At 38.2% G+C, this 14,555-nt stretch overlaps 1 protein-coding gene across 2 annotated transcripts in view; it reads left to right on the top strand.

The window, feature by feature from the left end:
• farsb (phenylalanyl-tRNA synthetase subunit beta) overlaps window positions 1-14,555 on the top strand; it is a 56,065-nt gene that overhangs the window by 30,389 nt on the left and 11,121 nt on the right. For both annotated transcript variants that reach the window (XM_073040942.1, XM_073040943.1), the window contains 2 exons: window positions 3,328-3,445; window positions 8,075-8,227. In XM_073040942.1, coding sequence (XP_072897043.1) covers window positions 3,328-3,445; window positions 8,075-8,227 — 271 coding nt within the window. The remainder of the gene's footprint in view (window positions 1-3,327; window positions 3,446-8,074; window positions 8,228-14,555) is intronic.

Here is a 14,555-nt window from a genome sequence, read left to right as displayed (position 1 = left end):
TCTGCTCCCCATTTTCATTCCTCATGTGTTTTGCATTTGACAGCTGCACACAAGAAAGTAAATGGGAAGGCTGCAGCAGAAACAACCTGGCTAATTATTTAATTTCCTTTGCACACTATTTAGTGTGCTTTGGATCACATTTTTTGGCTTCAACACAGCCCATAGCCAATTACAAATAAAATCTTGGAAAACCAAGTAACAGAAATCTAAGGCAAAGATCCAAACAATTCTTCTTCCTAAACACTCATAATTTTGTTGCTAGTTTAGAACCTTCTATAGTTTTGGAGCTGTTTTAATTCATATGATCCAATATGCATCCATTTGTGGCATTTTGGAGTTCAGAATACAAAAATGATTTGCTGAATTAGGAAAGAAAAACTGTTTTCTCTTGGCAGAATTAAGGATTGGGGATATATTTTTAAAATTAGGCCTAGAGCATGAGGAACCAAAATCTAGAAACTTCTTCATTGAATAGGATTAGAAATCAAGAATACTTTCCTACTCATCCTTCCAAAAAACCTAGGAATTTGAGTTTTTAGGATTGATAAATATTGGATCCAGGCATCAAGAGCATTGGCGAAAGGATGAGAAAAAGCAAGTTTAGATATGTCCGTCATCTTTTGAATACTGGATAACCTATTCTTGACTCTATGGTTCCTAAAATGCTTAGAATTATATTTAAGTCAAATGATTGGGTGAAGCTTTGGGAGTGGGGGAGGGGTGTGGTAAATAAACAGACTATGAGAAACTTCCTCTGCAGTTGAGCCTCCATGCTTGATCAGAGGGGTAATGAGGTGGAAATGCAGAAAGCTCAAGAGAGTGATTTCCTGAGCTCGGGTGCAGCTGCCCCATTGCACTGGGGTAATTGAATTGCTGTCTCGCAATTCCAGTGACTTGCGTTCAATCATCACCTTTCCTGCTGCCTTTGTGATGTTTGTACATTTTCCCTGCGACTGGCTTCTCGTCGAAGCTGTGATTTCCTTCGACGTCTTAAAGGCGTGCAGGTTGGGAGTGTAATTGGCAACCGTAAATGGGGTTCGTGTAAATAGGTATTTGTAAGGGGTTGGTGGACTGCGTGCCTCAAGGAGCGGACAAGCCTGTTTCTAAACTGTGTGGCTGACTCTGTGGAACAATTAGAGTTAACTTAAACTCAGATCAGAGGAATACAGAGATCCTGGAGATCTATAGGGTTGGAGGTTACCTCCTATAAAGCCGGATCAAACAAGTCGGGCTGTGTCGAAATGTAGAGTGCAGGATGGTTAGCAGGTATTTAGAGATTTCAAGCTGATAGTGCACTTTTGTTTCAAAGCTGACATTCCTGCGATATTTAAATTGACTTCATCAATTTATGCTTATTCTTATCACCAATGGATTGCAATATAAATTTTTAACAGAGATGACATTTCAGTTTAATATCAGTCATTGATGCGGTATTATAATTCAGAAGGCCACAAGGTGGCGATGTTATTCCAGTTTCTCTTAATTGTTTCTCTACTGGTGAGAATTCAGTTTCTAAACTGTTGCTTCATTTTTGATTCTTAAGCTGAATTTATATTTCCCTGAATTGCTATATAATATCTAATTTGTGAAGGTGTATTTATCTTTAAATAGAGTATTAACCAAATTCCTTTAATTTTTGCGGGGTTCTGTTTAATTACATTACTTAGGAAGTGGAGGCATTGGAAGGATGTTTCTCTTTCTAGAGGTCTTTGACCAGTGGTGTTCTGTAAGGATCAACCCTTGGCTGCTGGGTCCTCTGCTGTTTGTGATAGATATGATCTGGATGAAAATATTAGTAAGTTGGCAGATGAGGTGGTGGAATTGGGGGCAATGAGTAAAGTTGCTGAAAGATGTAGATCAGTTGGAAATTTGGACAGATAAATGGGAACTGGAGTTCAGCCCAGACAAACATGAGGTATTGCATTTTGAGGGTCAAATGCAAGACAGGACCCTTAGGAGTATTGATGTACAGTGGAATATGAGGGTGTGAGTATGTATCTCCTTGCCATGGTAAACAAGAGTATGACGTTCTGGGCTTCTTCGGTGGGGACATGGAGTATAAAAATTGGGAGCTGCTTGAAACTTTGGTTAGGCTACATTTGGAATATTGTAGGCAGTTCTGGTTGCCAGCAGGAAATGGAGGCTTTGGACAATGAAGGGGATGTTGTCTGGAATGGAGAGACTTAACTACAAGGCGAGGGTTGCTCAAGTTTGGCTTATTTTCTCTGGAGTCTTGGAGGCTGAGGGGTGAACTGGTAGAAATATAAAGAATTATTGGAGACATGGGGTAGATAATCAGAGTCCTTTTTCCAAGGTGGAAGTGTCAAGTTCTAGATCGCGTAAGTTTGAGGTAGGAGGGGAAACTTTAAAAAAGTTGTGCAGGCAAGTAGTTTTTTTAAACTTAATACAATGGGATTCTTGAATACACTGCCATGGAAGTAGATACAATACGGATGTTTAAAAGGCAGACAGATTCATCAACAGGCAGGGAATAGAGGGGTACAGACCATGCATAGGCAAATGGGATTAGCAAGATTGGCTTTGTGGTTGGTGCAGACCCCGGTGTATCGAAAGACCTGTTCCATTTACCCATTTTTCATTAACTGGATTTACAGTAATAATATCAAATTTAAAAGTTACTGAAATACTATTTAAAGAAAGGAAAGTCTTGCTCTTTAATGCAGTGCCTTCTTATCTCTTTTAAGACATTTCAAAGTGCATAACTGCTGAAGTATTTCTAAAATGTAGACATTGCCATAGTGTAAGAAAGTTGGAAACTAATTTGAGCTTGGCAAGTTCCAATAAACAGCAATATGACAATGTGATAATGATCCACATAAGCTCGTTATAGGAATGTTGACTGGAGTAAAGAAATGGTCTGAATACTAAGGATTGCTGCCATGCCCTTCTTCAAAATAATGGCAAGGGACTTTTGTAGCAGCTTGAGAGAACACTAGTTTCCTTGGTTTAACATCTTAGAAAGACATCGATCGAACTCCAGATCATTGTGCTCAAGTATTTTAAGTAACACTTGCCTTATAGAAGAATAAGTTTTCAGAGGTGCTGTTTTATGTTTTCTTTTGACAAATTTATTTTGTAAGTGAAATGTTTCTCAGTGGACTGAATGACCTAATTCTGTTCCTATGTCTATGTCTTATTTTGATGGAGTGGACTCTAACTAGATCTTTTGGAGCCACTTGATGCTATTAGCATTTTGAGCAATCATGGAAACTCCTGTCAATATGAGGATTTTTTTTCATATGTAATGAGCCACATTGTTATGTGAAAACAAGACACGTCTAGTATCTGCTTTTTATTTTGATTCAGGTAGCTCGCACGACTCTTCTCTCTGGTCTGCTGAAGACCGTTGCAGCCAACAGAAAAATGCCGCTACCTCTGAAATTGTTTGAAATTTCAGATGTTGTTCTGAAAGATCCATCAAAAGGTACTTGCACTTAGTTAAATATATTTATTTAGTCTTAAGTTGCTTTATACCTTTTTAGTTAATGCACAATAACTAAATGCAAAGATGACTTCAAAACAATATTCTACACTTTCATGAATACTGAGCGTTTCTGAACAATTATTTATAACATTAAAGCATAATTGATTAAATTATATTAAAAAGTTAGCATAATGGAACTAGACAATGAAGGCCAGGAATATTTTGTGTTCAGTAGTAGGTTTGTACCAGGTCTACAGACCGAAGCCATAGCAGTTGTAGAAGCTTTATGAGAATATCCAGCTGTATCACGCCTGGTTGGTATTTCCTTTGTCTTTTTTTTCTTTCTGGGACCTTTGGAGGGTAGTTTTATTGCCTTCACTTTTGTGCCAAATGATTCAGTACATATCGGGAATCAATCTTAGGAAGTTGTTGGTCAATGTGCTTCACCTACTTGTCAGAAAATCTTGCTGATCCATCAGGGAAGGCTTTTAAGAAAAGTTCAATGAAGTGTAATTGGTAGTTTTGTTTTTGGACGGTGCTTTCACATTATTCACTTGTAATGACAGGCCAGATCTTACTGACATAAATGACGGCTACTTGCACTTGCTGTCTGAAGTCCTGTCATAATGGCCCTGAGCTTCCCAGACTCCCAACAGTGAGGGGGAGAAACTTCAGACTGTGCATTGTCAGCAAAGCAAAAGGAGACAGTTGTTTGCAGAGCAGAAATATTTATCAGGGAAAATTATAGTTAATTTTTCACTGAAATTTTTAGCTTGTGCAATATGTATATTTTTAGGACTTTTTGCTCATTTTTGTGTTGGCAGTCTCCTGTGGCAAGATACTGTGTTGAGTCCCTGTTATCTAGATGTGTTCAATGCAGTGGCTGATGCAAAACAAACAAAACAGCCAAAATGTCTTAATCAGGGGTAAATTCAAAGCATGCCACATTACAGTCTCATATCCTGCATGTGCCAGACTTCAAAAACGGAACAGAGTTCTTGTGTGGTGGAAATTCAGTTAGTCATGCAGCCAGTGATCTCTCTAAAATCTTAAGTAAACATGATTTACTTATTATAGGTTGCAGTGAAATTCTTTCATGACATTGTCACAATATTTTTGTTTAATTACTTGAAACTACTAGGATATAACATAAGTATTTTATCTGATGTGTAGTATCCTTTTTATTGACATTAAGCAAGAATTTATTTTGTGCTCAGTAATTCCACTCTCTTATTAGCTGAAATGGCTTTATTCTCAATGAAAGCGGAACCAGATTATATTCTACATGGGAGGGCAAAATTTCTCAATTTGAGGGAAGCTGTTCTATACTGTGCAGAGGAAGAATATGCAGATAAAAAACAAACTGTGACTAATGATTGATACTGAACGATAGAAGAAATGTAAAAGTCTGAAATACAGTAAAGAATGTTCAGCATATCTAGTTCATTTTTGTAGAACTCATAATTTTCTCCTCCTCCCCACCCTAAACTTATGAAATTTGAATATTGAGTTGATTTGGTTCCTTTTTGAAGTTCAACTAAATTGATATTTTCTGCATTGAGGGACAGACTGTTGAGTCCCACCATAGGGAAATTATTTTCTAAATTTCGCCGATGCTTTGTTTTTGACATAAGCTGGTGGCTACTGTGTGCCCACACTTTGTATGTTAGATTATAAATTGAATATAGCTGTACTTTTGATCTATGCATTGGAGGAATCACGGCTGAATCTAATCCTGTCCACCCAAGTACATTTCCCAGTTTAGGCCACTAGATAATGATGAGCTGCAAGAACCCCAGTTATTAAGTTACCTAAGATAATTTCAGTCTTGTTAAATTACAAAAAAACTGTTTGAATACCTGTAGATTGGAATAGTCTTTTTTAAAAGAAGAGCACAACCTTTAAACAGCTGATAGCTTTAACTTAAGCATGGAGAATACTTATGCTTAAAAATGTGGAACATATTGTAGTAAAAGAGTGGGGGGGGCGGCGGTCATGAAATACCTCCCTTCAGTGGTTGGAGTCAAACTTAATGTAAAATGAAGTGAAAGTAGAAAGCACTATTGGAATGGAAAATGCTCTGCATTAGCTGCCTCGAACCTTTATCACTAGCCATTCACCTGTATATTTTTGCCCTCCTTTGCAATAATATTAGTGCATATTATTGCACGGTAATGTAGTGGTTAGCACAATGCTTTATAGGACCAGCGACCCGGGTTCAATTCCTGCCACTATCTGGAAGGAATTTGTACATTCTCCCCTTGACTGCGTGGGTTTCCTCTGGGTGCTCTGGTTTCCTCCCAGAGTCCAAAGATGCACTGGTTGGTAGGTTAATTGCACATTGTAAATTGTCCAGTGACTAGGCTAGGATTAAATCGGGAGATTGCTGGGTAGCACAGTTTAAAGAGACAGAAGGGCATATTCCATGCCGTATCTCCGTAAATAAATAAATATTTCTGGTTTGGGTTTGGTTTTGATCAGTTGTGATGGTCCCCTTATTATATCAACATCAAATTGGAAATTGGGTAGGGCTGGCAACGGAGGCAGTCTGAAACCTAACTAGGCCAGTTGTCATCAACAACATAATAACATGACTATCAAAGCAAGACCGAAGAGGGATACTCAGTGAAGAGTAACTCATCTCCTGTCTGCTCTAAGCCTTTTCACTTCTGGTATGTGATGGAATGATTTTGTAAATGAAATGACATATAAATGCTACTGTATAATAACTAAATGCAAGAACACAGGTCATTGAAGTTAATTTCAAGAATACTCTCATCTATAGGATTTTTAAAAATCGTTGGCTAGTTCATTGATCAGAGTGCAGGTGCCAGTTACATGGTGGAATGTGCAGATAAACTGCAGTAATGCACCAGGCTTAATTTGGTAGTGTTCCAGTCTTGAGACCTTTATCAAGCAGCAAGGTCAGAAGGCTATCTTCTCCCAATTTATTCTGTAAATACATTCCATCACAGCACAGATGTATGTCAAAAAGATACCCCTGTAGCAAACGAGTGAGAAGTAGATTTGCCCATGTATAGTTAATGGAGAAGGTTATCCACTTAATAATCCAAACTTACTCATTAAAACCTGACTTATGTTCTGTGATAGTCACAGACTAATAGATCATGGATACAAGCTGTTTTGGCCCTGCTGTTTTTAAGAGTTTGGCGGCCTCTAGAGGCACAGTTTATTTGGTATAAACACCACTTCCTGTATGCAAGCTGTATTTTATAAATACAACTTTCTGCATGTTTTTTTTATTTGAAATGCACAGTGGAAAGATATTCAACTCTAACTCTTTATTTGCCATTGAAGCAGCAATATCTGAGTTTTAAGCTTTTGGTATTATTAGTAAACATTTAGTTGACATATTTTGAAGAAAATATTGTGTTTTTTCTTTGTGCTAAGTGCCTACAGTGTATAGATAGAGCGTGTTGCCTGGGTGTACTTTTAAAACCACTTGATCATCTGTGTATACATTACCTTGGTTAGCATCCATTCTGAGAATAATTGATAGTCTAAGTATACAAAGGCATCTGATAATATGTATTTTACTTGCCTCTTTGCAGTTTCACAAGGTCATTCTCATTAAAAATCCAAAAAGAAAGCTGCTGTCTCAAGTTTATTTCGAGCAGTAGTTCAGTTTGGTGAACATCCGTGCTTACAGTAAGGGCAGTTAACAGGCACTTTGGCCCAAAAAGTCTATGCCGATAAGGGTGCCCACCCATCTTGTCTGAATTGCCTGCATTCCACTCACATCGCCTTTAGTCCTGCTCCCACATGTGCCTGTCCAAGTGCCTCTTAAATGATACCATTGTACGTGCCTCAACTACTTCTTCTGGTAGCTCGTTCCATATACTTGCCACGCTCTGTGTGAAAAAGTTGCCCCTCTATTCCCTTTTAAGTCTTTCCACTCTCACCCAAATATATGGCCCCTAATTTTAGACACCCCCTACCCTGGGGAAAATTCTGCTACCATCCATCTTATCTATGTTCCTCTTTTTTTTTACAATGGTCTATAATGTCAATCCTCACGCTCATTCCCCTACACTCCAAGACCTTGCTTGGCCAACCGCTCCCTGTGACTTACACCTCTAGTCCTGGTAACATCCTCATAAATGTTGATGCACTCTTTTCAGTTTAACCACATCTTTCCTGTAACAGCAGGACTAAGCCTGTGTGTAGTTGTCCAAGTGTAACCTCACCAATGACTTGCACAACTGAATCATAACATCCCAACTCCCAGATCCACTGCCCTTACTGATAGAGGCCTTGTCTGCTAAATGCCTTTTTCACCACCTATCTGAATTTGACATTTAACATAGATCTAAAAGACCGACTGGATACTGGAAGTAGAGTCACTTGTGTCTTTAATCAAAATCTGTTGGCCCACGTGTCTACAGGCAGCAGTACTCATGTAGTTCCACAGGCCCGTAATTTCATTTCCCAGCTATCTTCTATGGCTCTTTTTAATTGTTGCTATTAGTGGTTTCAAAGCTGTTAGAAACCACATTATCCTTTAGCTCTATTTCCCCTAATGGTCTTGCTGAAAGTTGAATTGTTTTCCTGTGGAAGTAAATAATTAGAAGATTCAATCACCAATTTAACTTTCTTTTTGCAATTCAGATGTTGGTGCAAAGAATGAAAGACACCTTTGTGCTTTGTACTACAACAAGAATCCTGGTTTTGAGGTGATCCATGGTTTGCTGGACCGCATAATGCAACTCCTTGACCTGAAGCCAGGACGTGCGAATGGGTACTACATACAGGCTGCAGACGGTGAGCAGCTATTTTAAAAGGCGTGAAATATAAAGTACTACATGAATTAGGTGCCTTAATGTGGCACAGAAATGCATGTAAAATAGTGACATAAAGAAGCAGTTAGTCTATTTCATAGACTTTTTAAGGGATGTATGACGAGCTAGTTTTAGAGTTGGGTCCAAAAATCCAGAGCCCTAATTTTTTTACAATCTGCAGTGTGAATACTAGCAATCGTTCAGTACACACATGTGTACCGATTTTCAATAGGAATTTTCATGGAAGCTTTATTGATTAAAATGCTACTCTAGTACCATTTTCTCTAGAACAGATATATCCCAAGTGAACAGGGAAAGCAGAAGTATCACTCCTTCATCAATCAGACTGACAGTTATTAGTGAGCATCACGGAGTCTAAAACAGGCAACGTTTCAGTCACAATAGTTGATTTACTGTCAATTTATTTGCAGAAATCAAGGAAAACAGGAGGTAAGGTGGGAACATAAAATAAAATATATTTGCCTGTTCTTGACCTTGAGACATCACATTTGTAGAAATTAATTTTCACTGGTAAGACAGGTGTTTGACATTATTAAAACTTATAATGCCGTTGAAAATATTCTGGCAATAGAGTGAACTTTTCTGGCATGTTTACTGAGTATCCAGGTATGTGCTACAGCAACTTTGTAAGTTCCGTGTGTTTCTTAAGTTTTCTCGGTGAATCTTTGTTATTGAAAAACAGCTTTCTTTACAGTTCTGTGAATTCCATGTGTGACTCTGCAATTGGTGGAAGTTGCTAAATGATTTACTGATGTGAATCCGCTAATTTCTTCACTGCAACATCCAGTCCTCTGTTAACTGGAATGCAACAACTCTGATAATGTATTTCCACGGCTGTAACTGCAGTGTCAGCCAGGATCAGGTACTCAAGTCCTAAAATTGCATTTACTTGATTAAGAGCAAGGCATTCCCAACCATTCTTATGCCATGGACCCCAGGTTGGGAACCCTGATCTAGTGCTCATATTTCCTGAGTTGAATCGGGATTCACTTCAGTTCACTTCTCATATTTTCTGCCAGTTATCTGTTCACTAATAGATAGCCTGATTTGGAACTTTTTGTGGATAATGTTCAGTGATATTTAATTCACAATTTACTATTTATATTTGTTCTGCATATTTTTACTTTCCTCAAACTAACTCATGAATCTCAGATACAGAATATGTCATTTTCCTGTATCACATCCAAAAGCTATTTATTCTGTGAAAATACTTAATTATGAATGAAAATAAATCTTTTCAGTGGTAACTTTTTACTATGTTAGGAGACTGAAAGTGGTGGTTCATGGGCAGATTACAAATCCAACAGCTAATCTGCATAGGCTAATAGGTGGCAAGTAAGTTGTAAACTCACCCAGCTCCATCACAGGCACTAGCCTCCCCAGCATCCAGGACATCTTCAAGGAGCGATGCCTCAAAAAGGTGGCATCTATCATTGAGGACCTCCATCACCCTCTTCTCATTTCTACCATCAGGGAGGAGGTACAGGAGCCTAAAGACACACTCTCAACAATTCAGGAATAGTTTCTTGCCTTCTGTCATCAGATTTCTGAATAGACATTGAACCCATAAACACTACCTCACTCCTTTTTTCCCCCTCTCTTTTTGCACTACTTATTTAATTTAAAATTTAACTTAAAATATATATACTTCCCATAATTTAGTTTTATTATTATGTATTGCAATGTACTGTTGCTGCAAAACAAACAAATTTCATGACATATGCCAGTGATGTTAAACCTGATTCTGATTTTAAAGTAACGTTAACCCCACATTGGCGTAAGGATTTAGACAATGTGGAGCAATGATGCATCTGCTTTTCAGAATGGTATATGATGTGGAGGAGAAGCTGCAAAAATATTGTTCTTGTCCACTTCAAGTATCCGTCTGTCTTGGTGATAGAGTAGTCTGATGAATTAGCTATGGTGCCTGATGTAGAAAGTGCATGCAGCAGACAATGCACAGTGATACATCTCCAATTCAGCATGGTTGTCTAACTTGGAGGAGAACCTGCAGGTGATGGTATTCCCATCTCCAGCATGAGAATCTAATCACTTACCTCTAACATTTAATGGCATCAACCTCGCTATTACGCCCACCAACTGGTGGTTACCATTGACCAAAGGTACGGCGGGTCCAGCCACATAAATACATGGCCGCAACTGAATAAGGTTCATGGTATCTTATTTTGAGTGACTAACATCACAAAGCCTTTCCATTATCTACCAGACACCAAACAGAAGAACGTCGAATACACTCCACTCCTTGGATGAGTGCAGTTGGAATAACGTTCACAAAGTTTGATTGCATCCGGGCAAAGCAATTCAGTTCATTCATATCTCATCCATTACCCAAACACTCATTCCCTCCACCACAGATGCACAGTGGCTGCTGGTGTACATCTACAAAGGACACTGGAGCTAATTATCAAGCACCTCTAACACCAACAAGGACAAGACTTCATGTGCATAAGAACATTAAGACCTGTAGCTTCTCCCCCAAGTCGCACACCATTTCAAATTCTTCCTTTGGGAATATCCTCCTCAGAAGGGCTGAAGCAGTAATGAGTAGTGATTCATCAGCACCTTTTCAGGGGAAGTTAGGACTAGACAGTAAATGTTGGCCTTGTCAGTAATGGTCAGATCCCCAAAAATGTGTTTTAAAAAAAAGGCAAACATTAGTGTAATTGTAATCCTGCAGTTACTTCAGAATGTGACCCACCGACTGCTTTTAGAGTAAGTTGCTGTTGGCAAGCTTGATAGTGTGATGGTACATTAATCCGTGCAATGCTTGCAGCGACATTTTCGATCCAAAGGAAGTAACCAAAAATTAAATGCAACCCTCCGGGAGAATGTACTGTACTTCACTGATTAAAATATAGTTAGTGTTACGTTTACGGAAACATTCTAATATCTGGAATGTTTCCAGCTTCTAACATATGATTTCATCTGTGTATGATGTGGGGTGTCTGGCTGTTTCTTATGCACCCAATTTCAAGTGAAATCGTTTTTATTTTCTTTAGTTACTATAAATATTACTCCTGACATGCATTCTATCTACAGTTTGCCAGTCGAAATAGTATAACTAAGTCAGTGAAGTTTTTTCTCTTGCTCCAGTAAAGAAAAATAAAATTGGATGAATAGTAGAAACAGGAAATGCCGTGGAACAGCAAACTTGCGACCAGAGAGCCTCTTTATACAGAGGGCACTCTTTGAAATGTGCTCTGTTACATGCCTCACTTTTATAACAGGAAAACATAAATTGCATAAAGTAAACCAAAAGGACTTTCATATTTTCACTGAGCAGCCACATAGCTAATGGAATAAAGCTAATAAACTGTCTTTTGGTCATCAGATGATGAGAACTTGCACAAGAATGAGTTGGAGCTTAGGGATTATAGGGTTTATATTGTGTTTATATGCCTTTATAGCAGTTTCTGACTCTTCATAGTTACTTATATTATGCAAAGCACTTTGAAGGGTTGTAATAAAGTGGTTGAATAAATGCAGGTTCATTAGTTTGTTTCTTTCAGCTAATATAGATTGTTGAAAAATGTCTCTAAGTAAGCTATATTTTCAAAAACTATTTAGTAGGCTTCATATATCACCTGGAGTGAAGTGGTGAGTTTTAAGAAAGTAAGGTTAAGTTTAAAAAGAACTAGCTGTGCTGTGCCCTGTTGTATTGATTTTTCATGGTGAAGCATTTTGGCCTTGATCAATAAAAGGAATTAGATTGCACCTCAGGAAAATCTTCCATCTTGTGCTTAAATTGATTGACTTAGTTTTCCAAAACATACAAAACAACTAGCTAGTCCTTATGTTAACCATTTTTCATCGGGGTAAGCAAAGGAGAAAATTGTGTCGTTACTTAACGAAATGTTAGCTAATTGCAATGCAATCGTTAGTGTGTTCAGAATTTGCACCTGCACAATGCAACAAGGGAGCACTGAAAATGCTGGCGGTCAAGTAGAGGTACATCTGTCCTGCATTTCCATCCTTGGACTCACCACTGAGTCAGTGGACTTTCTGCAATATACTTTGAATCTGTCTTCTCAGTTTATACTTCCCATACTTTAGGGCAGCCAATTCATTTAAATAGGATCACCCTACCTCATTATAAAGTTAAGTTACTTTGAATTTATCTGAAAACGTTAATATTAATTAAAATAATACAAATTAAATGTATTAAGTGCTTTAATTTTGATTAACATTTTAAAGTTTATTTTCAGTGTCTCTAAATTGCTGGGATCAACAGATATCTTTAGCAAGAATGTTGCTCTAATACTCTCAGAAAGCAATCAGGATGATCTGTAGTTGGGTGTCACAACTGTTTGAAGCCTTCATGTTCCCTAGGGTCACACTTCCTTTTGGAATAGTTATGGCATTGAACCCCCAGTCATTCCAAATTATGCAGCCACAAGACAAACGTGATGTTCAGGCTCTCAGCTCATTGTCTAAGCAGCAGATAAGAGACACGAGATTCTGCAGGTTAGGAATCACACAAAATGCTGGAGGTACTCAGCAATAACCCATTGTATAGCATATTTCTGAAGACTTTTGACAACCCATGAATTATTTTTTTTAAGCATGGGGAATTTCAAAGTGTGACTACACAAAACAGCAAATATGTGTACAGTGAGTTCCACAAATAGCTTTTTAACGAATATAGTAGTTTTCTTGACCATATTGTTGGAGCATTGCTAACCAGGGCAGTCAGTTAATACCCTCCATATCCATGTTTTCATTCTTTGTAGAATTAAACTGAATGAGCCTTTTTAAAACTTGTGAGTATGATCAGTTCAGAGATCTTGTGATCCCTATTAACTTTAGCAGAGATCTGGAGAAAATTTATGTGGGTACAGACACTAAAATGCATCACATTTTTGTTTTGACTGGAAAAGTGCTGAATGCTTAATATATATCTTGCAGCTGGTGGTGAAATGCTTTGGTTAATTTTGGAAGGGATCAGCATCAGATAAAAGAAAATTATTGAGCCCATTAGGAGCCTTTATTCACTTTGAGTACTCATGACTAATTTTAGCTAGATTAGCTAGTTTATGGGAAAGGGCATCACAGATCTTTCCTGAAAAATCAGAATATTTGCTTAATTATAAAAATGTGTGCAATATTCACTTTTTGTATGTATTGTGTTATTTAATCGGGTAAGGGAATAGAAATTTCCGATTATTATGTGTGCCTTCAGATCAAACCTTTTCTTTGAAGTAGAAAGTGTTTTCTGTTGAATGCTGCTCTCCATGTACGTTCCAAAATCTTGGATGTCCTCCATTACTTTACTCAAATCCAAACCTTCAGTTACCTCTGAGCAGTCCAGGGCAGCTTTGCACAAGCTCACCACGGGCACTTTCCAATACCATCCACTGTGGCGCTTCCTAACAAGATTGTTGTTAGGAATGAATGGCCTTCAAAGTCAATTTTTGTTTTCTTTCCATTTATGGTACTGGAGTCTTCAGGCCGGTTCTGCTGAGAGTGACTAATTTCGTACAGCATCCAGAAATTAAACATGGAACCTCTATTCAAGATCCAAGATTGTTTAATGCCATTTCCAGTACACACTTGTAAATGAGAGCAGAGTAATTGTTGCTCCTGATAGAATGTGGCACAAAATACACAATAAGATAAAGAACGCAATAATAAAAAGCACAATAAATATAAACTCATAAGATAGCTTATTTGTATACATAGATTGATTGTATCTAATGGTGAGTGACTAACATCACAAAGTCTATAAATTGACGCTAGGCACAGGAGTGTCTGTACATAAGGTGACTGACAGGAAGTGATAAAGTAGTAGTGGTTGGGGTGTGGAATTCTGGGTTAATGGATGGAGATGTTGATCAGCCTTACTGTTTGGGGAAAATATTTGTTTTGAGTCTGGTGATTTTACGTAGCCTCCTCCCTGTTGGGAGAGGGACAAACAGTCTATGAGCAGGGCTGGTGGGATCCTTCATGACGCTACAGGCCCTTTCCTGGCACCTTTCTGTGTATATAGGCCCCTAATGACAGGTGAGCTAGTGCCGGTGATGCATTGGCAGTTTTTACTGCCCATTGTAGCGCCTTCCTGTCCACCGTAGAGCAGTTCCGTACCGTGCAATGAGGCAACATGTTAGGATGTTCTCCACTGCGTAGCTATAGAATGTCATGAGAATAGCTGTGCATAATCCAGCTGTCTACAACTTTCTCATTGTAAGTGTGAATCAGCTTCACAGTGATAATGCATTGAATACCTAAACTGTATTGGGTTAGCTTGTTCAGTAATTCATTGTCTCTGCATT

This window comes from Hemitrygon akajei, chromosome 3, assembly GCF_048418815.1.
Source record: "Hemitrygon akajei chromosome 3, sHemAka1.3, whole genome shotgun sequence".
NCBI lineage: Eukaryota > Metazoa > Chordata > Chondrichthyes > Myliobatiformes > Dasyatidae > Hemitrygon > Hemitrygon akajei.
The sequence above is the reverse complement of the archived record's forward strand: the minus strand, read 5'-3'. Positions and strand labels throughout refer to the sequence as shown.